This window comes from Marmota flaviventris, chromosome 18 (assembly GCF_047511675.1).
Source record: "Marmota flaviventris isolate mMarFla1 chromosome 18, mMarFla1.hap1, whole genome shotgun sequence".
NCBI classification, from domain to species: Eukaryota; Metazoa; Chordata; class Mammalia; order Rodentia; family Sciuridae; genus Marmota; species Marmota flaviventris.
The window spans coordinates 11,790,939-11,816,673 of record NC_092515.1 but is presented as its reverse complement, the minus strand read 5'-3'; the positions used below and the strand labels follow the sequence as shown (position 1 = coordinate 11,816,673).

Genomic DNA, 25,735 nt, shown 5'->3' with positions numbered 1-25,735 from the left:
CTGGGGAAGTCAGGAGCATCAGCTGCAGATACACTAGATGAGTAAGCCTCCAAGTTCAAGTTCATGTGGCCCATCCCCTTCCCCCTCTACCACAGCCCACAGCCTGCAGGGCAAGGGAGCTGGGGCCAGGACAGGCCACTAGGCCATGGGCATCAGTGGGGTGGCTGGCTGGGCGGCCCCGGTGTGAGCTCATACATCAGGGCTGACAGGCTCCGAAAGCCCCGGAATTAAAACCTAAATCGAATATTGATCACCCGCTCCGGCCGTGGCGCCCACGATGCCCCCCCCAGCTGCCTCGCGCTTGCTCCCTGCTCCCAGGCTCTCAGGCGTCACTGCTGTCCTGTCTTTCTCTCTGTCTTTCTCACCTCCTCTCTCCCCAGCTTCTTCCTACCCTGGCCTTCTGGTGACTCGTTCTCTGGCACCAGCAGATGCCCCCCTCAGCCAGAGACAGAGGAAGAGTCAGAGACACACACACACAGGGACCCAGAGACAGCCAGATGCACAGACTCTGACAAGGTAGTTAAAGAGACCTCTAAATAGACCCAAGCAAGCAATGCAGAGACATAAACCCAGACAGACTGACAGACCCAGGCATGCGCAGTTGTACACGATCACACCCTGAAAGTCTCATTGATACAGACACCACATAAAAACCTACATACAAGATGTACAGAGAGGAACTGACACTCAAGCAGGCGAGGTAGCGCACGCCAGTAATCCCAGCTAATCAGGAGGCTGAGGCAGGAGGACTGCAAGCTTGAGGCCAGCCAGGGCAACTTGGAACCTGTCTCAAGAAGAAAAAAAAAGGACTGGGGGTGTAGCTCAGTGGTAGAGCACTTGTTAGCACGCACAAGGCCCTGGGTTCCAGCCCCAGCACTAAAAAAAAAGAAAAAAGAAAGACAGTGAGACACAGGCAGAAAAACAGATACCCACAGGCCAGAGTTACAGTCACACAAGATCACAAAGGCACAGAGGTAAAGACACAGGCAGTCACCAAGCAAGTTACACTCACAAAGGCATGGAAAGACAGACAGAAGTGCACAGTCATCCATGCAGACAGACACCCTGAGCTGAGCACAGAGGACGCACACTTCCTGTCCCCAGTCACACTCATCCTGACATGGTGGTCACCTCCCTCTGACTCACTCTCCAGGTACCACCCCTACTCCTGGTTCCATAACCCCAAAAGACCCCCTGCACAGGGAGGAGGCTCCCAGACCTCACCCCCCAACGTTGGGTCCCTTCAATGCCCCCAAAGTCTCAGACTGGTCCAGGCAAAGAGCTTAGAGAGGTGGACCCAGAGAGGGCCGCAAGGCCTCGTCATCCAGAGGGAGGCAGGGACAGCACCAAGGTCATGCTGCACAGACTGGCCAGGAAGCTGGGGTGCCCTTCTTGGAGACCACCTGTGGGTAGAAGACAGGACTTCCCTGGGGGTGAGGGCTGGGCTCAGCACAGTGGGCAGGGGTGCTGCCCCAGCGCCACCCCCACCCCAGGCTTCCCGACTGGGGCGGGCAGCAGCGGAGGCGGGCAGTGGCGGCTGCCGGGGAGAAGATGAATCTTTCATGAGTGATTTGCGGCCGCCTCTTCTCGTCCCGTGTTGTTTAATGTTTCAATTTGGGCGAAAGCAAAACATTCAATCAGGCGGATTAAGTGCGTAATGCGTCTCATCGCTCAATCTGTCGCCTCCGCCGGGCAGCCCGCCGGGTGGGGGGGGGGTATTGGGCGGGGGTGGTAAGCGGAGACCCCAGCCCGAGGAGCCCTGTCCCCAGCTCTTCTCCCAAGCCTTGTCGCAGGAGCCCCTCAGCCTGGAGCTCTGCCAGGCCCAGCCTGCTCCATCCAGGTCAGGCCTCACCCTACATATGGCTCCCTGCTTAATCTCTGGGTGTGCACTTGGCTTTGGCCCTGGCTTCTCTGTGTCCCTCGGCCCACCTGCCTTATTCTACCTGTCCCTCTGTATCCGCCTGGCTCCACCTCTTGCCTTTCTTTTTGGGTTGGTCCATCTCTCTCTCCATGTCTGCCCTTCTCTGTCCTCCTGTACCTCCAGATCCCTGTCTGTCCTCTGATTCCTAGGTTTTTCTCTGTCTTCTTTTCTAGACCTATCCCTTAACCCTCTGTCACCCTAACTGTCCTGTCCACGTGACTCCCGTCTCTGTCTCATACACTGTCTGCTCTGAGTCGCCCTGGCCCTGCCCCTGTCAGCCACCTCTACTGCCCTTACTCTCTGCCCCGAGATTTCCCCTCCCTCCTTATGTCGGTCCAGGCTCCATGGCCTTGTCTGTCTCTCTTCCTTTTCACTCAGGCTCTCAATCTTCTGTCTGACCCTCTTTTCCCCACTTCTCTGTTCCCTGTTCATCTCCGTCCCTGTGTCTTCCTGTCTCTCTGTCCATTTCTCCCCATCCCTCTCCTCTCTCCATCCCGGGCTGCTGGTATCTGCTCCAACTTGGGTCAGTGCCTCTGAATTCCCTCCTGGGATTCCTTGACCCTGCCGGCTCCTTGTCCCTTGACTGGCCTGATCTCCATGACCGCTAGGGGGCAGCAGGTACAGGCTTTTCTGCTGGGGAGGCAGAGAGCGCTTGAGGGGCTTTCCTGCCACCACCTTTGCTTATGTGCAGACTACGCCATTCAGGCCGCCTCCAGGCCCCAGCCCTCCTCCCTCAGACCCAGGGTCCAGGCCCCAGTCCTCCTCCCTCAGACCCAGGAGTCCTCTTCTGGAGCCTCCCTCCCCCTCTCTCCTCTTCCCAGGCAGCCTGTGACCTGCTCAGGGATAAATGGAGATTTCAGCTGGGGGACTGACAGGCACTAACCAGAAATGTTGTCACCACTGGCTGCTGCTGAGGCCCATGGGGCTGCCAGGCCAGGGCCCCACAACTTGTGCACGTGTGTGAACGGGGACACACACACATACACAGACGACCAGCCCAGTCAGGGTCCAGCAGCCCTGGATCAGACAGACCCCTTACCCTGCAGAGAAGCTGACAGACAGACAGACAGACAGACACACACACACACACACACACACACAGCACATGACTTTGGGGGAACAGAACAGGCAGGGCAGGAGGGTCTGTCCGGACCCCCAACTCTGCATTTGTCCTCAGCTCTGACCCCTGGGCCTCTGCCCTTCCCCTGGGGCCCTGGGGCCTCCTCCCTCCCTCTCTTAGCCCTCTCTCTGTCCCCACCCCTTTCCTCTGGCCTTTCTCTCTTGTGGGGCTCAGGCACCCCTCAGTGTCCTCCCAGCGCCCCCTCAGTTTCTCCTTCTTAGCCTCTCGCTCTCCTGTCTCTCGGAAAGTCTGTGTCTCCTGCCTCCTCTCCATCTGTCTCCTTCTCTGAATTTGTCTTTGTCCATTTCTTTGCACCTCTGTGGCAAGTCGCTCACATCCCGGTTTTTCTCTCTGAGACACTCATTTATCGCTGTGCTGCACAGAATCCGAGGTCTCTGTCTGTCTGTCTTATCTCTTGTCTCTATCTCTGCATCTCTGAATGTCTCTGTCTCCCTGTAACTCCAGGCTTCGCTGCCTCCAAGTTTCTGCCTCCCTCTCCCCCTCCCTCCCCATCCCTGCCCCGCTCTCGGGGACCCTCTCTATCTCCCTGTCTCTGTCTCTCTGTCCATCCATCTCTTTCCCTCCCAGCCCCTCCCTCCCTCCCCCTCTCTCCCTCTCTGTCTCACTCTTCGCCTCTCTCTTTTCTCTCTCAAGTGTTTTCAATTTTATTCTGAGTGGAATTAACTACCCCTGATGTCAAATTGCCGCCGAAATCGATAATAATATCTTTACAAAAGAGGATATTCTTCTCTCGGAGAACGGCCTCTGAAAAATGGAAAATTTAGTCGAAATTGATTCATTACTTGACACTTTATAGAACGGCTGCGTATTGATCGCACCTGTCATGTCCCATCTCCCCTAATCGAAGCTGAAGGCCGGCTCCGATGCCTGCTATTTTTCATAATTCCACCGCAGCCGACAGCTCCACAAACACGGCCGCTCGCTCAGCCTCCGCCTCCCGAGCCGCTGCCACCGCGCGCCCCGGCCTGCCCCGGCCCCGTGGGCCGCGGAGCTGCGACCCTCCGTCCATCTGTCCACCAATTCCCGGGATGCCCTGTCTGTCCTCCCTCACCCAAGGCCACTCGCCCCTGCCATCTGTCTGTCCTCCCTGCCTCAACCCCCAGTCCTGTCCGTCTGTCCTTCCTTTGGGACCCCCTCCCCATCTGTCTCATCTCCCTGACACCCTCACCCATCCTTCCCCTGGAGATGCCCCCCAGGCACACTCCAGGCTTCCCTCTGCCCCAGTGGCTGTCTGTCTGTCTTCCTCCAAGGAACTGCCCCCTCAGCCCCCCCCCATCTTCCAGGGGCCTCTCAGCCAGTCTCTTGGGCCCGGATGGGGGGGGTGAGGGGGGTGAGGGGGATGCCTCTGCAGCTGCCCCACCCCCAGCAGATCCCACTCCCCCCTTCCCTCAAGTCCCCCCAACATCCACGGTCCAGCTTGGCCCACCCCTCACCCCACCCCAGGACTCCAGAGCTCCCTCCTCTCCTCCCTCCTGCCCTTGCTCTCTAGCACCCTCCTCCTCCCTCCCTGCTCCCCCCCCCCAGGCCCCGTGGGCCAGGCCTTGCCCTTGGTGGGGACTGAGAAGAATCAGACACAGGCCCTGACCTCGGGGAACTCCCTGAGGTCAGACTCTGCCCGAGAGCGCGGGGTGGAGTGGACCCTGTCCTGGGGTGGGGTGGACTGTGTCCTGGGGAGGTCGAGGCTGGAGGTGGTTTCAGTCAGTGCAGGAAATGCAGAGCTGGTTCACGTCGGGAGCCTGTGGCAGGAAGCTCCGGGGTGGGGTGGGTCAGGTGTGCACAGCAGGTGGTGTACCTGGGTACTTAAGGACACAGACCCTGCACCAGTCCACCCACTTCCAACACCAACTAGCTGTGTCACAGTGAAAAAGTGACTTCTGTGCCTTGGTTTCCCCATTGGACGCTAATAATGCCACCAACCTCCTAGGCTGTTGTGGGTTAAATCCCGCATGGCGTCCAGGCCAGTGCCAGCCAGGGATGCCAGGCAGTGCCCACGGGCGGCCCCGCCCCCACCCTGTGCCTGTGTGGTTCCTGCAGCTGTAGGGGGATGGGGTTAGGCAGGGGGTCCTGGGGTGGGAGGTCACCTCACCCCTTCCTAGCCTCACCCTCTGTCTCTTTCGCGCCTTTCGCTACTCCTGGAGGCATCTTCCCAGGTATTAAAGATTCTCTTGGGGAGGCTGGCAGCCCTCACGGAGGGGTCCTCCCTCTCCCTGGGGGTTTGGATTCAAATGGATATTACAGACCCTCCTGTTCCCTCCTGCGTGGGTAATGAATTCAGTCCCTTGGGTGTTGCAGGCTGGTGAGGGTGTCTCCTTCCTCTCTTGCTCTCTCTCTCTTTCTCTCTTAGGGGGCATTAAATGCCCTGAGGGCGTCCTCTCTCCGCGGGGTATTAACTACAGTTTTCTGCTCCTGCAGCCTCCCTGGGGATGTTAAGTACAGCTTAATGATCCCCCTCCTGTGAGCCGCTTCCTTCAGTCAAGTGAGTGTTGGCAACACTGCTAACGAGTGAGCCTGCAATCCCTCCCAAGAATGCTGCCCAGCAAGAGCTCTTACTTTACTGAGCACCTACTATGTGCATTACAAGGCAGGATACACTCCAATATCTGCCTTTTCCTGCATCCTCTTGGCCCGAGGAGATTCAAAGAGGGAATGTAAATTGCCCAAAGGTGCACCACGTGGAAGGTGCTACAGAAATCCGGCCCGTGTGAGAGGCAACCAAGGGTGTTCAGAACAATCAGATGGGCACTGGTCACACCCCCAGGTGTTGGTCACACATGCACAAAGTACAGGTTAATAAGTCAGAGCGCTCCTTAGGGGTACCCCAGATGTGGGGTGGTAAGCTGCTTGAAGGTGTTCCATTCTGTTTCCAGCTCCCCCAGGAGTGGGGAGTTGACCTCTCCGGGGGTAAAGCCTTAGGCACAGAGTGCTGAGCTCTTGACTGATGGTCTCCGCTGTGTAGGGTGTTGCTAATATTCCAAAGGTGTTCTGCTTTCTGGAAGGGTGTATGTACACTGTAATAAACTGTCTTCCCAGAGGGTGTTCTGTCTTACAGAAGGGTGTTATCTACAGTCAGACAGTGTTCTCTTTTCACATGCGTCTTCCCAGAGCGCAGTTCGTGATCATAAAATACAGTCCAGCTGGTGCTCTGGCTGCCCTGATGGGGTCTAGCTTTTCTGAAGGGTGTAGACAGAGGAGTCACAGCTACCCCGAGAGGCTATCTCTCCCCGCAAAGGTGTCTCTGTCTTACCCCACAGAGAGCATTCTAGAAGCTCTTCTGTGACATTCAGAGCCATGCCCTGGGAAGGTGCTGGGGGATATCTCTACGCCATCTAGCTGGTGAGCTGTCTAAAGGGGCTGCTTACAGTCCAGGAGCTGGAACAGACACCCAGGATCAGGGCTGTCCCTGGGGGTCTAAAGTGTGGCCAACATACAGACGCCCGGTGTGGGGGCTTCCTGCTGGCTCCTAGAGTGTCCCAACCAGTCTAATGAGAAAAGGCAGAGGCCAGTGTCCAGATTCTTATTTTCCAGCAGAATTGCAGTGTCTCTAATGTGGTTATTTTGAAGTAGCAATGTCCCAGCAAAGGTGTGCTTGCTTGTGCTTGGTACCAACTGCTCCACACACGGTGTGCTGTTTTAGCCTCCCTGCAACTCTACAATGTACTTCTCATTGCTGCTCCATTTTGCAGATGAGGAAACTGAGGCTCAGAGATGTCTAGGTAGGCGGTGAGTGGATGCCCCCTGTTCTGCAAGTTCTATTCTAGCTGCTCAGCACCCAGTGCCAGCGCCTGGGCTCTGTGGGGTTGGTGAGATCCCGCACAACCGTCCTGGCCAGGGCATATCCACTACTCCAGGACTGCTGTCTTGCAGAGACAGACTTGCCCCTCCTGAGGCAGGTAGCTGCAGGGGCTGCCCCAGGGAGAAAGGCCCTACTCTGGAGGAAGTGGCACTGAAGCTTGGTGGGTGGAGCTTGACCTGGCTGGAAATGGGAGAGCAAAGTGAGGGAGGGAGATGGAATGGGAGATGGGGAGGAAGTGTGAGGGGAAAGGGGCAAAGGAGAGAGTGGGGTGGTGGATAGTGAGGGGCAAGGTTAGGTTGGGCAAGGAGGTAGGTGGAGGGGGACAGCTCTCAGGGTCCAAAGGCCAGTCGATATTGACTTGTTATTTTAAGGGGAGCAGATCCAGCTGCGCTAGGCCCTTCCCTGTCACCATAGGAATGAGTGTGAGTGCCTGGGACCAGTGGGCATATGAAGGGCTTATCAGTGTGCACGCCCTGGGTTCTGTGACAGTCGGTGTGGGGTGTGTCAGTGGTGTGTGTGGCCAGGGCCGGGGTGGGAAGGTGTATGTCACTGTGGATCTGTGTCCATGCATCCAGTTGGTGGGTCAGTGGATCAGGGAGTGGTTGTGAGTTGAGGTAGATATGTGTGGGCAGGCTGTGTGTCCTGGGTGTGAATGGTCTCTGTGCTCAGCAGTGTCTTGATGCATAGGTTGTTTTCGAATTCTTTATTAGCATGCCCCTGTGCATGGCCTGGACAGAGGGCAGGTCTGTGTATATGTGTGTCTGTGCCTGTCTAATTCGGGGAGCCCAGTGCGCTCACTAGGCGGTGTCCTGTGTGTGTGGCCGCACTGTGTCACTGAATCCATGCTCCCTACGACCTGTGCGTCTGCTGTGCAGGCTGTGTGTCTGCGGTTCCCTGTTCCAGGTTGAGTCCAGCTTTGCGTGTCCAGCAGGGATCCTGGCCACATAGCTGCTACCTCAGCCTGGGGCCTGTCCGTTTGTCCGCGCGTCCTCCTCGGCAGGGGTGGGGCGGGGGCGAGGGAGGGAGAAGCAAAGGGAGAGGAGGGGGTCTCCCGGCCTCCCCGCCCCCCACCCCCACTCGCTCAGTCCCGGGATCGAACCTTATTTAGAGTCGCGATTCGACATCTGTTTTCAAATTTGATCAGCTCTGAACTTTATTTTCCGAGTTTGAGGAAAATTATATTCCATCGATCGCGCTCCCGCCCCCTCCCCCGCACCGCCCGCCGCCGCCGCCGCCTCCATATATCTGCGCGCCGAGCGGGGCCGGGCGGCCGCGAGGGCGGGAGGCGCGCGGCGCGCCGCGGAGGAGCGAGGAGGAGGAGGAGGAGGAAGAGGAGGAGGAGGCGGCGCAGGAGGTGGAGGAGGAGGCGCGGAGGCAGGGCCGCCCTCGCCCCGCGCGGGCCCCGCCGGGTTCCCAGCTCCCCGCGTCTCCCTCTCTTTGCGCGTTTCGGTGGCGGCGTCTCTCTGTGCACCTCCCCGTCTCTGCTCGTCCCTGTTCTGCCTCCTTGTCTCGGGGTCTCTCTCGGTTATGGTGTCTCAGTGACTCCCTGTCCTCCTCTCAGTCTCCCCCGGGCTCCGGGCATCTCCCCCACGCCGCCCCCGCCCGGGTGTCCCCTCCCCAGGACGCCGCGGGGCGATGGCTGCGGGATCCGAACTTTGAACACTTCTCCCCGGACGGAGCGGATGCGCAAGCCCCGGAAAGTGAGTGAGCGCCGCGGGACGGCGCAGGGGCGGGGAGGGGGCGGGGATTCCTGCCCGAGGCGGGGGCCGGGGCGCGGGAGGTGCTCCCCAGAGACCCCGGAGTCGGGCAGGGCAGCCCGAGGCGGGGCCGGCGGAGGGGGTCGCCAGCCGGGCGCACTGCGCCTAACTCTGGGGAGGTGGGGGAGAGTGCAGAAGGTGCGGCCTCAGGACGGGGGTGCGACAATTGGGGCGCGGGAAGGAGGAGTGCGTGAGAGCGACTGAGATGGGGTAGGGAGAGACTGGGGTCTGAATGTTGGGGAGTAGGGGCTAGTGGGCGGGCCCGAGGGTGGGTCTGTATATTTGGGACTGAGGAGTCTGGGTATTTGACGCTAGAGTCAGAGGGGGACTTAGGGGTCACCGTTGAGGGCTTGACTATTTGGGACCTGGTGATTCCAAGGGAGGACCTAAATATTTGAAATTGGGAGCTGACTCTTTGGGGCTAGAGGTTAGGGCTGGGGGTGTGCATGTGTCCCGCTAGGGGTCAGCGTCAGGGTTTGCATTTAGGGGATCCATCGGGAGGTGTGAATTGGGGGCTGGAGTTCGAGGCTGAGGGGCTCCAGTTTTGGATATGGATACTTGGGGTCTGGATATTGGGCGTGGGGGACACAGGGTCTATGGGAAGGACATTTGGGGCAATCCTGGGGTCTTCGCAGTTTGAGCAGGGAGTACAGGGGCCTGACCTTTGCTGGGGGCCTCTCTGGAAGGCTCCTTCAATCCACCGCTCCTTCCATCACAGTCACAGTGTCCTGCTGGGCCACATCTGCCATCTCTTCTCTGGCTGGGTCTCTCCTTATTGTCTCTCTGTCTACCTCTGAACTCTCCCAGGATGTGTTTCTCTGTCTCTGTCTCTCTCAGCATCTTTACCTCTTTGGGTTCAACTCTTAGACTATCTCTCCCCAAATCTCTGTGCCTGTCTCTCCTGTTATCTCTCTCTCTCCCTCATCATCTCTCTGTCTTTCCATCTCTGCCTTTCTGTCTCTTACTATCTCTGTCTCTGTCTCCCTCAGCATCTCTGTCTCTGTCTCCCCCTCGCTGGTTTCCGCTCAGATTAAGCCGGGGACCTAATTCCAGGCCCAGGATCGAATTTTCTGGCAACAAAGGGAAATAGCGAATCGATCGGTCGCTCCGGAGATTAAGAGACAAGCGGCGCGCGGATCTATCACGGCTAAACGGCCCCCCCGCCCGCTCCCCCCGCCCGGCCGGCCCGCCGAGGCCCAGACGCGCTCCGCATCGCCAAGCAGCCTCAGGAGCCCTGGCTGCCCCGCAGGCTGGGCCTCGGCAAGCCCAGAGCTTACTGCGTGCCCTGCCCAGGGCTGGAGCCATAGGAGGCACCTGAGAGCCGCAACTGGCTCCCAGGTCCGGGAGGAGAGGGGAGCAAGAGAAACTGAGGCAGCAAACAACCGGGCAGAGTCGCGCTGCACATACCTGTAGCCTCAGGTAACACCTTTTACCCACACCTATCAACACACCTGTCACATTCATATTGCTCTTCATTTTCCCGCATCTGGACTTTCAAATAGCATTAGTCTCCTCCGTCCACCTGCCCTCCGCAGGTAACACCTGTCCTCCACACCTGTTCCACTCACCTACTTCTGTAGGTAACACCCGTGTCCTCTCACCTGCCCTGCCAGGTAAGATTTGTCCCCCTCAAACCTGCACCAGAGATGCTTGTAACATAATGTCTCTCAATTAATTCATATCCCCTCTTACCTGCCCCTCCAGGTAACATGTATTTTCCAAAATCTGCCCTTCCTCCTGAATCCCTGCACTGTGTCATTTTTCATGTCACTATGTCCCCTTCATACCTGCACTGGCACCATCCCTCCTGTCCCCTAAAGCTGTTTCTCATCCATTCATATTTTTACCTCTGCCTCCCCTCAAGCTGCACCTGTTCACACACACAAACACACACACACACACACGTGTGGGCACACACACCTTCCTTTACACAGAACAGTCACATGTGCAGCCTCCTAACCTGTGTCCCCCTGCCCACCCTCCTCAAGCACCCTCACACCTGTCCTTCCAGCACACCTTGCCCTACAGGTGTTACCTGTGGCTGAGAAGCACATGTGCCTTCCACACCACTCCTGCCAGTACCTCACACCCTCACGCCCTGCCCCCCATCACTTTACACCAACACCTACTGCCATCTTAGTCCCCTTGCCTGTCTTTGCCACTTGTGGTCTCAGACTACATAGGCATGATTCCCACCTATCTCCTAGTTCCCAAAGCCACGCTCAGGCACAGGGGTCCCAGCTGTCACACATACACTCCTTCCTCAGGCCTGTGCCCTGCCACAGGGCCTCCCCCTAGAAGCTACAACTGTCCCACCTGCACACTTGCTGCTTACCTGCACCCCAACTCCTTCTGTGTCCCCTACCTCTGCCTCTCCCAGTCTCTCATAACATACAGCCCTTCACACTTACTTGCTTTTGTGGAGAGAATCTGTCCTTGGCCATGGGTATCGGCCTCACCTGAATACCTGGTTCCTCACTCCTGTTCCTTTGGTACCACTTATCCATTTCTAATGTTTTACGTTTCTCACTTCCTCTTCCCCTGCTGTGCAAGTCACACCAGCCCCTCCCTACATCTGCCTATTCCTCACCTGTTCACCTCAAGGATCACCTGCTCCAGCACCTTGAATGCGGGTCCTGTGACTTCAAGCCCCCCAATCTCTCCAGCACCTACCCACGCTGATCTCTGCTATCCATCTCTTCCACTGGGTCTCTGCCACATTCCTGGTCTCCCCAACCTGTCCCCAAAGGGGACATCTACACCCTAACCCACGACACACACGTGGCTGCCCACTCTGGTCCCATGCCTCTCCTTTTCCTCCCCCTCATCTAGCAGCCCTCATCCCCTGCCAAACATGGTGAGCATCACGAACCCCCTGCACACCTCATTTTCGTCTTCACTACCTGCCCGTAGGACCCGTGTCCACACCTTCAGGGACCAACCTTCAGGTCCCTTCTGCCTTCTCCAGCTGCCCCATCCCAAAGACGTCTGTCCCTTTTCACGGCACACATCTCCAAACAGCTGCCTCCTGAGAGACCATTATGCTGTGTTTCTTGGCACGTCAGCAGGGCCGGAAGCATTGGTTGGACACACAGCCCTGCTGTCCGTGCACCTCGCTCTCTGCACCCTTAAGTCTTTATCCATCAGACATTGGTCAGTGGGAGCCAATGTGTGAGCAGAGGGCTGCATCCGACACCTGGCAGATTCCTGGGCTCACACCGGGTTGGAGGAGCCGGCAGGTCTGCATTTCTAAGTCTCCAGGTACTGCTGCTGGTCCACCAGGTACCAGGCTTTGAGCAGCACTTATGCTTGTTCTCACCTATTTCATCTCACCTGCCCCCCCCCAGGGATAGCGATGGCCAGGATGATGATGATGATGATGATGATGATGATGATGATGAGATGATGATGATGATGATGATGATGATGGCAGCCACTGATTACTAAAGTCTCCATGACATCCATTGTCTTCATTCATCATGGGGCCCCTTAGGAGGCAGTTTCTTGACTCTTATCCCCATTTTACAGAAAAAAACTGAGCCCAGAAATAATTTCTTTGAGGCCCTAGATCCTGAAAACTATAGAACTGAGTCAAATAGAAGCCATCTGACTTCAGAGACTGCCCTTCTAGCAAGTGTCCTGCCTCCTACACCTGCCCGTCAGGTGACCTCCTTCCTCCACAGACACACCTGTCTACCTGGTTGCCTTGGCAATACTGTTTCCTCGTCTTTCCAGCCTCACCCGTGCCCCCTCCATGCCTACCCTCAGGTGAGCCCCTTTGCCCACACTCTTGGCTCCCACTGACCTTGACTCCAGAGGTCAAGGTTCCCGCATCCTCACCCCACTCCCCGCCCCAGCACACACCTGCTGGCCCAGACACCCATTGGCATCCGGAACAACCCTTCTGCCTGCTCCTTTTCCAACATCTCCCTTTCATTTCCTTTCTGTGTCCACCTTTGCCTCCTTCTGCCCATTTCCCTGCCCTGTTGCCTTGGCCTCTCTCTGAGTCCAAGCCCCCACCCGCCCTGTATGTAGCTCTGTCTCTGTTTCTTGGTCACTCTGTCCCTTTGTTCTCTATATTCCTCCATTTGTCTTTCTCCATGTATCTCTATCTCTCCATACCTCTGTGTAGTCCTCTGACTCTGTGTCCTCCACTCTCTCTTTCTCTCTCTCCTCGTTCTTTAGGGGGCTCTATCTGTTTCTCTCTCCTCTGATAGTGGAGAGATTGAGGGGCTTGACGTCACATGACCAGCATTCAAGTCTAGGCTTTGCCACTCACGGATGTGGGACTTTGATAAAGTTGCTTTCCCTGTGTGAGCCTCAGTTTCCACATCTGTGAAATGGGCATCACAGCAGTTCCTACCTCACAGATGGTGGTCAGGAGGAGGTACTGAGGAAAGTGAGGGTCTGGATCAGACAGGGGCTGGGCTTCTCACCACAGGTCCCCTTCTGGTACTCTCTTCCTGCCTTCTGGCCTGGCCACCAGCTGGAGTGAGTGTGTGGAGGGGAGAATGCGGGGGAGAGGTGGGCAGAGGCGTCCCAGCCAGCGAGGCCCGGGCATGGGACCCGGTGTGGGGCTGGGGACAGGGATCGATCCGCCTCGGCGGCAGTGCGCGGGCCAGGATTGCATCTTGTCACAATAATTTATTGCTCTCATCCCGTCTGATCGATGGCGCTGAATTAGCACCGCGCCTGATGCCCCTGGAGCCCCGAGCCTCCCCCATCCCGGCCGGACCCTGCCCTCCTGGGATCCCCAGCAGCCAGGCACCCAGACCTAGCCGGCCCCGCCCCTCACCTCACCCAGGCATGGCCGACTCTCCGCGCCTCTGGATCTCTCTCTCCGGTTCCACTCATTCGCCCTCCTGGGACTTTGCCTCCATTTCTCTCCTTGACCTCAGTCACCCACTTCTCCCCATCTCCCTGTCCCTCTGGTGTTCTTGTGTCTAGTCCCTTTAACTCTCTTCTGTGTCCCTGATTCTTCCTCCCTCTGCCCCCTGTCCCTCTGCCCTTCCTTGATTTCTGGCTTTGGGTCCTTTGACTCACCTCCCCCCCCCCATGCCCAGACCTTACTGCCTCAGCACAGACTCGGTGCAGGGCACACTGAGCCCCTGGCCCCTGGCGACCCGTCTAGAAGGACACTCTCTTCAGCCTGTTCCTAACCCTCGGCCCTCCAGCACCACAGATGACAGACAGCCTTTCCCCACAAGCCTGTCACTCTGTCTGCACTGGAGACCAACAGGTCTAGCCAAGAAACTGGGGCAGGGTCTGTGGGGACAGAGCTGGGAAGAGGCTGGGGTTGAAGAGGTCCAGGTTGGAGCTGGGGACGACGGGGTGGATCAGATGGAGAGAGGTGAGGAGGAGGGTGGAGCCAGTTTGGGAGTTGGGGTACATCTGGCTCCCAGGGGACATCGACCCCCAGACTGGAGCAGAGTGAGGTGGGCGACCATCCCAGGAGGCTGCGAATCTGCACTGCACTGTGCCTCCTGGCTCCCCGCTGGCCGCCTGGCCTCTCTCATCCCCTCTTGCCTCTGCCCTAATCCCTCAATTTTCCGCATCTCTGCCCCCTCCTGCCTCCTCCCTGACCCGGGGTCCCCCACGACCTCCAGCTCTCTAATTTACTTTGTCTCTGCCTTTCTCCACTCACTCCCTCTTTCTGGATGTCTCTGATTCAGATCTCCCCTCTGTCTTTGTCTCTTCCTTCTGTCCATGTCTGTCTGTCTCTTGCTCTCCTTCCTCTTCTCTTTGGGGACTCCCACTTTCTCTGGTCTAGGGTCTCTGTCTCGCTTCATGCCTGCCCCTGCATCTCCTCCCTCTCTGCATGCTTCCCCTTCCCCTCTCTGTTCTCCATCCCCCCCACCCTCCCCTCCTGTGTTCCTCTCTCTGCCCTCCCCCTCCAGCCCCCCTCCCCACCACCTTCATCTCTCTGGGTGTCTGCAGGGAGGGGCCGTGGGCGGGGAGCAGCGAGCTGGGGCGCAGGGCTGGTTGCGCCTCCCTTTCCCCTCCCCCAGAGCTGTTTGGTAGGCGGGGTGCGTGGCACTGCGGCTCCCACCTCCCCGGGGACGCTCCCTCCCCACCACCCCCACTGACACCGTTCCAAGCACTGGCTGCAGCCCCAGGGACGTCCGTGCAGAGACTGAGACTTAAGAAGAGAGACAGAGACCCAGAGAGACAAACATGGTCCCAGACAGAGACACCCAGTGAGAGGGGGACAGAGGAGGGAGGGGGTGGGTGTCCATCCCTGCCCTCCACATCCACCGAGTCTCTGTGTCCCTGGCCTCTGCCTCCCAGCCACCCCAGACCTGGTCAGGCCCACTTCCTCCTGAACAGAAAGCCCTGCTCCCGACCCTCTGTCTGTCCTGCTCAGTGCAGCCTTGGCAGGTGTTCCCACATGTGCCTCTGTGTGACTTGTGTCGCAGTGCGTGTAAACATGACGTGCATGTCCCCGGACACAAGGGGCTACGTATGGGTGTGTGAGGCCATGAGTGTGTTTGTGGGACGTGAGTGGCGCTCAGGTGTGCGTGTCTAGTGCAACTGTCAAGAAGTCCAGAGTTGTGCTGTGTCTGGTGTGTCCAGTCGTGTGGCCATGCAGGGTGTGCTGAGTGACTGAGTGACAGCTCCCCTGTCCCAGGGCAAGGAGGCGAGAAGTCCAGGAGAAGGACCATGTAAGCACAAGCCGAGGGGCCCCACCCAGGAGCCCAGCTGGGGACACACAGCCAGAAGGAGCCATGGGAGGTGGCCAGAGCCCAAACCTCAGACACTGGCTGTGGGAGCTTGTGTGGCAGGGCGCTTGTGCTAAGGGCTTGCTGTGCCTCTCAGCCTGTGTCTGAGTCTGGGTTCAGGTGTATGTGTGTGTGTGTGTGTGTGTGTGTACATGCACATGTGGTCACTTGGGGGAGCTGAATGGAGCAGGCTGGTGGAGTCTTGGCTCCTGGTGTGAGTGTGCACGACCACCCTGACCACCCTGAGGAACGGCGACGGCAGTGTGTACCTGTGATTCACGTGAGGCTGTCAGTGGCACACGTGTGTGCAACTTGCATGAATGTCCAGTTCCACGTGTGGGCTGTTTCTCTGATCACATGTGAGCACTGACGTGTATTTGGTTCTTTGTGTGTTGTGTGGGCTGTGTGTGGTGGGGACTGTGCTTCCTGTGTTTTGTGTGTCCACGTGAGGATTACATGTGCAGCACTGAGAGAAGTAGCAAGGTGTGTGTAAGTGCATGTGGTGTGTGTTGTATGTGTGTGGTATGTGCTTGTGTGAGATGTGTGTGGTGTGTGTGTGTGTGGCATGGCGTCGGTGTGGCATGGTGTCTGTGGTATGAGTGTGGTGTGTGTGGCATGTGGTATATGTGGTGTTTGTGACATGTGTGTTGTGTGGTATGCGTGTGATTTGGTGACTGTGTTGTGCAGTATGAACGTGGTGTGTATGTGACATGCAATGTAGTGTGTGGTGTTGTATGTGTGTGTGTGGGATGTGGTGTAGGTGTGTGTGTGTGGTGTGTGTACCCCAGCCACAGAATCACACCCACCAGGGCAAGGCCAGAGCATTTGGTTGATGTTGGCGGGGTGGGGACGGGGGTGACATCTGGGGTGAGGGTGGCAGATACTGGCAGGAAAGCCCCTGTCCTGACCCCTTCCTCGCCAGGACAGCCAAGGGGTCTCCTGGTGCCTGTGGTGGGATGGTCCCTGAGCCTGGCTGTGTGCACATGGACAAGGCCATAACCTGAAGGGACAGTGTGTGTGGGTACAGGCACTTGGTGTGTGACAGCAGGGAGTGGGGCCATGTGCTTGGTGGGCAGCGTGCGTGGGCTTGTACTTGTGCAGACAGCGGGCCGGGGCCTGGCCCCACAGCCAGGGGGTTGCATGGCGTGTGGGTGCTGTGGGGCGTCCTGTGAGTCTCTGCTGTGTGCCCAGATGTGGCCTACATGGGTGCGTGGCATGGGAGGGTGTGTCCCCAGATTGTCTGGATGTGTGGCCGTGGGTGCAGTCCGGGCATGTGGGGGGGGGGGGCTGGTGTGTGTGTGTGCACTGGTGTGTGTGTGTGTGCAGGCAGGGGCAGTGGTGGGAGAAGGGTCTTGGGCCGCGTCCCTCTCCTCTTTAGACAGAGCCCTGGAGAAGATATGAAATTTAAAAAAAAAATCAATTTTCATTCCACTTGTGCAGATTGTGTTAAGGGGAGGTGGGGATGGGGGGGCCTGGGTGAGGGATGAAGGGGCTGGGGGGGGTGCGAGGCCCGAGGCAGCTCCCGAGGCGGCCAGCACAGCTTAGAGAAATCAAAACAACTGGTTAAACCCCAGCCCAGGGGGCTGGGGTGATGGGGGCGAGGAGGCAGGAGGAGAGGCGGACAGAGCTGCCTGGAGACAGAGGGACAGACAGGCGCCCAGAGACATGAGAGAAGCAGAGACTCTCTCGAAGATGGAGACATTTAGAGACAGAGGCATCAGAGAGACAAAGACCCTCAGTGAGAGACAGACAGACAGACACCGACACCCGGAGAGGTGCTGCAAGAGACAGAAGCAAGTCTGAGACAGTGCACATTTTACACAAACACACATGAGCGTGCAGGGTGTGCAAAAATATGCTTGAAAAGTCCACAGATGATGAATGGACAGACAGATGGACAGGTGGCAGCAGGGGAGGCAGGGAGCCTGGGGTAGGTTACCTCTGAGCACACCTCCCCAAGCCAGCCTGTCCTGTGGGCTGAGTGTGATTGGGACTGCAGCACAAGCTCCCTGCTGTGCTGGTCATGAACTGTGATCTGTGTGTGTGTGTGTGTGTGTGTGTGTGTGTGTGTGTGGTTGTGACTGTATCTGTGTGACTGTGTCTGTGAATGAACTGAGGCCACCAAGGTTGCTGTCTGGCTGTGGCTGTCTACTGTGGTGTGTGTGTGTCTCCATGATTGACCAAGTGTGTGCATGTGTGGCCAGGGTCTCTGGTGCTGGCCTGTGACTGTGCTTTTGTGTCACTGGCTTGGCTGTGCTGCTATGTGTCTCCTGTGTCTCTGATTCTGTGTGACCTTATCTCAGTGTAATTGTGTGATTGTGAGTTTCTGTATGTGAGTGTGAGCCTAGATGTGTGATTACATGTTTGTTAGTGTGTCCATCTGGGATTTGTGATTGTGTGCCTTTATTTCTGGGTGGGATTGAACTGATGTGTGTCATGTATGTATCTGTGTAAAACTGTGTCTGTTTCTGTGTAAATGTGACTATGCTGATGTGTGTGTGATTGTGTATGACTGTGTTGGTGTGTGTGACGTGCACCTAAATGATGTGAGTTGTTGGGGTGTGACAATGTGCCTGACTTTGTTGATGTGGGAATCTCTGTGATTGTGTTGTGTGACAGTGGGGGGGACGTGTGTCTGTGTGGCGTGTGCCACTCTGTTGGTGTGTGTGTGTGTGTGTGTGTTGTGTCCTGTGTGAGGTGGCGTGTGTGCCTGGGTAGGTGTGGGCTGTGCAGTTGTGCTTGGCAGGAGAGGAGGGAGCAGCCTCTGCCCGCCCAGCCCCGCTGCACACGGCTGCCTCACACACGCACACACTCGGTGCCATGGCTGCGGGCAGTAGAGATGGGGGCGAGGGGGGGTGGAGGAAGCAAAATAAAATTAAAAATTAAAGCTCGCCCGGAGTCCCCATCCGCACCATGCCGGCCGGCGGGGAGGGGCGGGGTTGGGGCTGCTGGCTGCTCCCCCTCTACAGCCACCAGGGCTGGGGCCGCCTGTCCATCTGTCCAGCTGCCCTACCCGGCCCCTGCCTGCTCTACAGCCCCGGGCCGCAGGCCCTGCTCCCTCCATGGGTCGATCAGCGATCAATGGGGCCAGGGGGGCGCCAGGGGCAGGGCGAGATCAAAGGGGCCCCAAGAGAGGGACACCGGGACGAAACAGAGACGTAGAGATGGAGACGTGGAGACAGAGACATGGAGATGGAGTGTGGAGACAGAGACTAGGGGGCAGAGACAGAGACGTGGAGACCTGGACTTTGGAAGAAGTGGAGACGGAGACAGGGAGACAGAGAGGCAGAGAGGCAGAGAGGTGTGGAGACCCAGAGACTCGAGGACAGACAGACAGACAGAGATGTGGAGACCCAGAGATACCAGACTGGGCAGAAACAGCAGGCTGGGCAGGCGGGCAGGGAAGGGGACCAGCCGAGGGGTCAGGGGTCGAGGTCCCCAGGGGCCTGACATGGGGCCGGGGGCGGGCCCAGAGACAGGGGGACGTGGCAGCAGAGACCTGGGGAAGGCAGAGACGAGGAGAGACGGCGGGCGGGCGGGGGAGCGTGGGAGCAGGGCCCGGAGCGCCGATCCCACGGCTCCTCGTTATAACGTGTCCGGAGGAGGCGGCGGGGAGTTGAAAGCGTCGGGAAGAGAAATCAAAACCAACACGGAAATGAGAGGGGCCAATGGGGGGTGGGGCGGGGGAGGAGGGGGGCCCAGAGAGGCGGGAGCGAGTGGGGCGAGGTGGGCAGGGAGGGTGCGGGAGAGGGGCGTCCAGAGAGACGGGAGCGGGCGGTGGGGGCTGAGGGGAGAGGGCGAGGGTCGGATGGCGGAGGGAGGGAGGGAGGGAGGGAGGGAGGTGTGAGGTCTCTCAGAGACAGAGATGGACGCGGACCAGGGAGATAGAGGGGACGAGAAGAGGGCGCAGGGAGAGACGGGGAAAGAGAGGACGAGCGGGGCAGCAAGGAACCAAGAAGAGAGGGACAGGGGAGAGTGGTGGGGACCAAGGGAGGTGGCCAGGGCGACAGGGAGGACTCCAGGTGGAGGGGAGATGGAGGAGGGGTGTGGGGAGGGAGGCCGCGGGAGGAGACCGGGATGAGCTGTGGGAGGCAGAGGAAGTCAGGAGAGGGGCTGCAGGACGGGGTGCAGAGGGGCCTCAGGCCGGGGAGACCCAGGAGGCAGGTGAGGGGGTGGTGGAGCTCAGGGGTCAGGATTGGGGCCTCTGGGGACATGGGTTATCGGAAACATCTTGCTCAGTGTCCAAGGGGTGAGGGGCCGCTCGTGGGGGAAGTGTCTGGGGTCTGAGGGGCTCCTGAGGGCACGGGCTGCCTGGGAGCCGTGGGTACCTGTGAGGGGTGGCCTGTCGGGTATCCAGGGGTGCGGTATCAGAGAGGGTGTCTAAGGAGGGAAAGGAAGACCAGAGGTGGGTCTGAGGGTGGGTGGGGCTCCTGAAAGTGCAGGATGTGTCCTGCCTGAGGGGGTGGTGTGTGCAGGGTGTGTGGGGAGCAGATGGTTGTGGATGTGGGGTGGGTCGCGAGGGGCACTGGCTGAAGGGGAAGGTGTGAGGGAAAGAGGAGGGGATGGAGCATCTTAGGGCATGAGGCATCTGAAGGGGGTGTCTGAGGGGATGGGGCCGAGGAGGAGGGGCCTGATGGGGAGACTCAGCGGGAAGGGGTGTCTTTGGGGGGCTGAGGGGAGGCAGATCCAAGTGGCAAGAATCTTGGATGAGCAGCAGGTTTGAAGCAAGGGGGTCTTGGGACTCCCCGGGGCACCCTGTGCAGGGAGGGCAGGGGCTGGGCCAGCAGGTGCCCAGCTCTGCCGGCTCTGGGGTGACAGAGTGGGGGACAGCTGGCCCAGATCAGCCAGGCAGGGCAAGTTTTGGAGCAAGATATATCTGGGGTAGCTGGAGAGACACAGAGGGAGAGGAGCCCCCCAAACGCAGGGAACAGCCCCAGAGGTCAGGCGAGAGACGGTGACAGGGACGGCAGCAGAGACTGCACAGGCGGGCTGAGGGCGGGCGGGCTGGCGGGCGGCGAGAGCCAAGACAGAGTGAGTGAGAGGCGCGGAGGGAGGAGGCTGAGCGGCTGGCGAGAGCTAGGCAAGGAGTGAGCGGGAGGCTGAGGAAGGAGAGGCTGGCAGGGAAGGTCTGTGGTCCAGGCCGGAGGGGGACTAGGGACAGAGGGACCTGTGGGAGGGAGCAGGAATGGAGGAACTGGGGGGCAGAGGAGGCGGGCACCTGGCAGATGCTGGGGACCTGGGAGAGGGAGAGCCCTGGCAGCACCCCGCTGCTGACCCCTGTCTGTCTCTCCCACTGTCCTCCATCCTGTCCCGTGTCTGTCCCAGACTCTGCAGGGTCAGCTCCGCCATGGACTGTAGCTGCGTCTCCGACCTTCTCTTCGCCCCGCCTGCCCTGCCGGCTCTCTGGACCCCTGGTAACTGGCCCGGACTTCTCCCACCCCACCCCTCAGCCCTCAGGCCTCCGCGGGGCCACACCCCCTTCTGTCTCCCCCTCCTCTATCTGTGAGTCTGTCTCCCCTGGTTTCCATCGGAGTCCCCTGAATAAAACCCCTTATGAAAAACTTGGCTATAAACTTCGCAGCCAGCTTTCCCTGCCATCTGCCTATGGGACGTGGGGGTCTTCTGGAGGGCAGGGGAAGCATGGGACGGGAGAGGGACGAGGTCCTGGCGTCTCTGCCACGCACATCTCAGCCTACACCTACCTGTGTGGCAGACAGCAGGCTGGGGGCTGGAGTAGAGGGACTAGGATAGATGGGCAGAGGGCATGGCTTAGCCATCCAGAGCCCAGGGAGACAGGATGGCTTGCCCAGAAGTGGATGCTCAGATCTGAGGATGTGGACAGCGAGGCGGGCTCGGACCTGCATTTGAGCCCAAGTCACAGCCCCCCAGATGGCAGTGTGTACCTGTGAGAGAGGGAGACTGAGGCTGTCTGGTTGTTTGAGGTCTCATTTGGAGTGTGTCCCTTTGTCACACTTCAGTGTTTCTGGAGAAAGTGGTCACACTAGGCAAGTGTCTGCACGCATCTCCTGTCTTTGTGTGAGCTTGGGTCCCTGCTTGTACGCACATGGCGGAGGCCACCTCTGTCTCTGAACTGGCAGGCAGGTGGACATTTTAGGCTTGTGTGTGAGGGGGGTGTCTGCTGACCCGCCGAGTTGAGTGTGCCTCTGCCTCAGTGGGGTGAAGAGGCTTTGCCCATTTCCTGGGGTCTGTGGTGTGCTCTGTGGCATTCTAGGGACGTCTTGATACATTTGGGGCTGTGTGGGTGGATGTGCCCCTGGGTCTATGTTCTGGCTGCGTCTCATTTTTAGCCCAGAGGTGAGTGTGTGACTGGATCCTGGGGTTGCCTGTCAGTGCATGTGCCTTTGACCACTGAGGTGGGATCCTCTAGCCATGTGTCATGTCTTGGTGGTGCATTGGAGGTCGCGGGTACAGGGCAGGTGGTCTTCGGGGTTGGGTTTTGCATTGTCATCTTGGGTTATATTGCTTCCCGGGTAGGATGTGCTCTGGTTGTGGAATGGGCTAGGGCTTTAGTCTTGACTGAGCCTGTCATCAAAGGTGACAAAGGAATTGGAAGGCCCCAAAAGGAATTGGATAAAATTCTCCCCTTGGGGAGAAAAGTGCCTGGCCTTCCAGCAGGGGAGTCTCAGCCCCCATTTCAACACAGCAGGCAGCCCGATGGGGCCCTGCTCCTCCTGCTCCCTGCCCCTAGAACCTTAAGACAGCGAGAGAGCAAGGGTCTGCCCAGTGGCCACATAGCAAGTGGAGAGGGGATCTGGGTCTCGCAGTTTGCAGCTTCCTGCCCCAACCCACAGGCCATTGCCCTCCCTCCCCAGCCTGCTCCTCCTCTCCTGGGTCTGGGGTCTCTGAGCAGAGAGGAAAGGGACAGAGAATACGGCATAGGAGTTGGCACAGAAGCTGGACTCAGGGCTTAGGACCTTCTGGTTGGGAGGTGAGATTTAGGGGTGGGCAAGAACCTCTCTTTGCACCCAGTTTCTGGGTGTATGTGGAATGGGACCCAACCCCTGAGTGTGAGACCCGTGGCTCCGAGTGAGCTGTGGCAGGTGCTGACAGGTGGGTCCTGTGGGTGTGGGTTTGGAGGCTGCTCTGCTACGCAGTGTGGCTGTGTCCACCTGTCAGGCTGTGCATCTGAGGCCCCGGATGTCTTGATCCATCTCCATCACTGCTTTTGTCATTGGGGCCTTTGGGTTCCTATGTAACACAGTTGTTCAAGGGGTCCCAGTTCTGAGGCACCTGAGATGTGTAACTGTGTTGTGACAGGTGGGGTGTGCAGTGCTGGGTTGTTGGCATGACGCAGCCTTGTCTCGGGTAGCCGTGTCTGGTGTGCCTGCATGGGTGGTCCTCGGCAGGAGTGTGGCACACTGGCGTGTCCACCTTCCCTGGTGTAGTGTATGCGATATGCTGCAAGTGCGGGAACACACGGGCACACAAGATCACACAAGTGGACATGCAAGACCTGAGCATGGACACAGTGGGTGGGTGGGGACATGAAGAGTACACACACACAGGTAGGTGCAGAGACAGATGTGCCAAGGCTTAGCCAGAGTGTGCCGGGAGCCTCGGGGAGTGGGGGAGGAGCAGAGGGCAAGGGACTAGGCTACAGAAGACAGCAAGAGCTGGGTGCGTTTCAGGGTGCCCGAGATGCCAGAGGCCTCCTGGGGCAGTGGGGAGAATGGCTACCACTGTGGAAGATGTCCTTCCCCGCTACACCTCCCTGATCACGAGGCAGGAAATGGTTCCCTCACATCCTCACCCCTTCCCCTGCTGAACCTGGGTAGCTGTGCCCAGGTAGAGGAGCAGGCTGGGAGGACCACTCAGGGCCCTCCCCCTTTAGGCAGCTGGGGGACTGGACACACCAGCGGGGCAGGTCTGGAGGTGCCTGAGGCTGGGTGGCTGTTCCTTTGGCGTCAGAGCAGCACTGGTGGCCTCTCTGGTTGCTCAGTTCAGCCTGGAGCTTCTGACTTGGCATCCCCATCCAGGCCACTCCCTGCCTCCCGTCTCCAGGGTTTGCCTTCCCGGATTGGGCCTACAAGCCGGAGTCATCCCCTGGCTCGAGGCAGATCCAGCTGTGGCACTTTATCCTGGAGCTGCTGCAGAAGGAGGAGTACCAGGGTGTCATCGCCTGGCAGGGGGACTACGGGGAGTTCGTCATCAAGGACCCTGATGAAGTGGCCCGGCTCTGGGGCATCCGCAAGTGCAAACCCCACATGAATTATGACAAGCTGAGCCGGGCCCTGCGGTGAGGAGGGGCTGTGGGCCTGATTCCTATCTCACCAGCTTCTCCCCTCACTTTCCCTCAGGTCCCCACCCCCTGGGGGCTTTCCCTTCACATCCTGGGGCCAAATCCTGTTGGATCCCAAAATTCTTTGTGAGTAGAAGGGCAGCAAGGACCCCCAGCTCTGGACCCTGGAGCCATGCAGGACAGGATCCCAGCTCTGCCTCACCCTTCCTTGCCCCATGACCTTGGTTAGGGGACTTCTGTGAGCCTCAGTTTCCCCACTCTGCGGGCACAGAGCCTGTGCTAGGAAGCCCTAAAGGCCCCCTCCTCTCCCCACAGTTACTACTACAACAAGCGCATCCTCCACAAGACCAAAGGCAAGAGGTTCACCTACAAGTTCAACTTCAGCAAAGTCGTGCTAGTCAATTACCCACTGCTGGATGTAGCAGCTGCTGCCACTGGCTCCCCACTCTTGTTGACCCCTGGTCCCTTTGCAGGGGGCCCTGGGCCAGATGCTCCTCCCCTCACCCCAGAGGTGAGTTTGGATAATGGGATCCCAGAACTGGAATGGGGATGTCTGGTGCCCCCCTCTGCCATGAAACCCCTGGGAGGGGACAGTCTGAGTGGTGCCACCTCCCCCTCCAGGCCCTGCAGACCCTGTTCTCTGCCCCACGCCTGGGAGAGCCGGGGGCTCGGACACCCCTGTTTACCCCAGAGACGGACAAACTGCGGCTGGACAGCCCTTTCCCGTTCCTGGGCTCTGGTAAGAGCCTCGGGGTCCTGGGGGAAGATCTGCGCATGTTTGAGAGAAGAGGAGCAAAGACCAGGAGAGGGGCTGGAGGGAGGAGGCGGGGGAGGCGGTGACGAGATAGAGGACAAGGTGGGAGAAGGGCTTCAGGGGTACTAAAGGGATGGGAGACAGTGCGAGAAGGGAGGAGGTGGAGAGGGAGGAAGCCCTGTGGAGCCAAGTGGGAGGACAAAGGGGAGAACGGGATGGATGTGGCGGGAAGTGGCACCCTTTACCAACTCCCATGCAGGCCGCCCCCAGGGGGAGTGGCCCAGCCTGACCCATCCCCTGTGCCCCCCAGGTACCACTGGCTATTCCAAGCCCCCCGGCCTGCTGGGTCCCTACGGCCGCGCCTTCCCTGAGTACCCCTGGAACTTTAACCCATACCTCACAGGCCCCTTCCCCAAGCTCTCCCCTTCTCTCTATCCCCCACACTTCTACCCCAACTCCCTGGCCAGTTCCCTGGGCCACCTGCCTTCCACAGGAGCAGGGGGAGGCCCCACGGCTGCACCCCTGCTGGCTGCGACTGGGGAGGGCCCGGGTCCTGAACGCCCCTCAGGCCTGGTGGCAGCCCCTCGCCTGGCACTGCCAGGAGCGGGGGGTCCAGAGACCACGCTGGGCAGAAAGGAAGACAGTGACTCAGAACTGGAGATTACTGATGTCAGCGGCTGCAGCTCTGACAGCGAGGGCGATGAGGGCCTCCAGGTGCCTCCCAAAGCCAAGGCAGGCAAAGGGGGGACCGGCAGCTGAGCCAGCGTGGGGTGATGGATTCTGCCGAGGTGGGGACCAGGACAGCCAACCCTGAAGCCTCTGCCATCTGGTCTGCCCTCGATGTCAGCCAAGGCCTAGGACCAGGCCCCGGCACCCTCCCAGAGCCCAGTCTCCCTCCCCAACCCCAGAGTGGGGGTCTCGCCTTCCCCTCCATGGAGGGGGAGGGAAGAAAATGGCCTCCAGCCTCCTCCCCAGGCTCCAGTTTGAGGGGGGTCCCCGCCTGGCCCCACTCCCAAAGTGCAATACGGCGCCCAGCCTCCCCTGCCCACCCCTGTGCTGTGACCTGTGTGTTTGTGTGGCCGTGTCTCCAACCCCCTGTGCCGGCCCCCATCCTGATACCCTCATACAGGCCCCCCTGGGGACAGGGAGCTCAGAGCAATAACCCCGCCCCCAGCCCCTACCCAGGAGGGGCCCCCTCCCCACCAGCTCCCCATGACCTCCACAGCCACCTACAGAGTTTACTACAAAAATAAAAGAACAGAGGGAGATGTGGGGTGCCCAGCATTCTGGATGACTGGGGGCTGGGGCCTCCCTCATATCGTGTGTGTGTGTGTGTGTGTGTGTGTGTGTGTGTGTGAATTGTTAATGAGAAGGACTGAATGAACGACTC

General features: G+C 59.0%; 1 protein-coding gene across 1 annotated transcript; it reads left to right on the top strand.

The window, feature by feature from the left end:
• The first annotated feature begins 8,503 nt into the window (after positions 1-8,503).
• On the top strand, positions 8,504-25,508 carry Erfl (ETS repressor factor like). Its single transcript, XM_027945757.3, has 6 exons — positions 8,504-8,555; positions 20,657-20,745; positions 23,354-23,588; positions 23,907-24,102; positions 24,213-24,330; positions 24,656-25,508. The coding sequence occupies exons 2-6, from the start codon at positions 20,679-20,681 to the stop codon at positions 25,102-25,104; spliced, it is 1,065 nt and encodes a 354-aa protein (XP_027801558.2). The 5' UTR covers positions 8,504-8,555; positions 20,657-20,678; the 3' UTR covers positions 25,105-25,508.
• Positions 25,509-25,735: the final 227 nt, after the last annotated feature.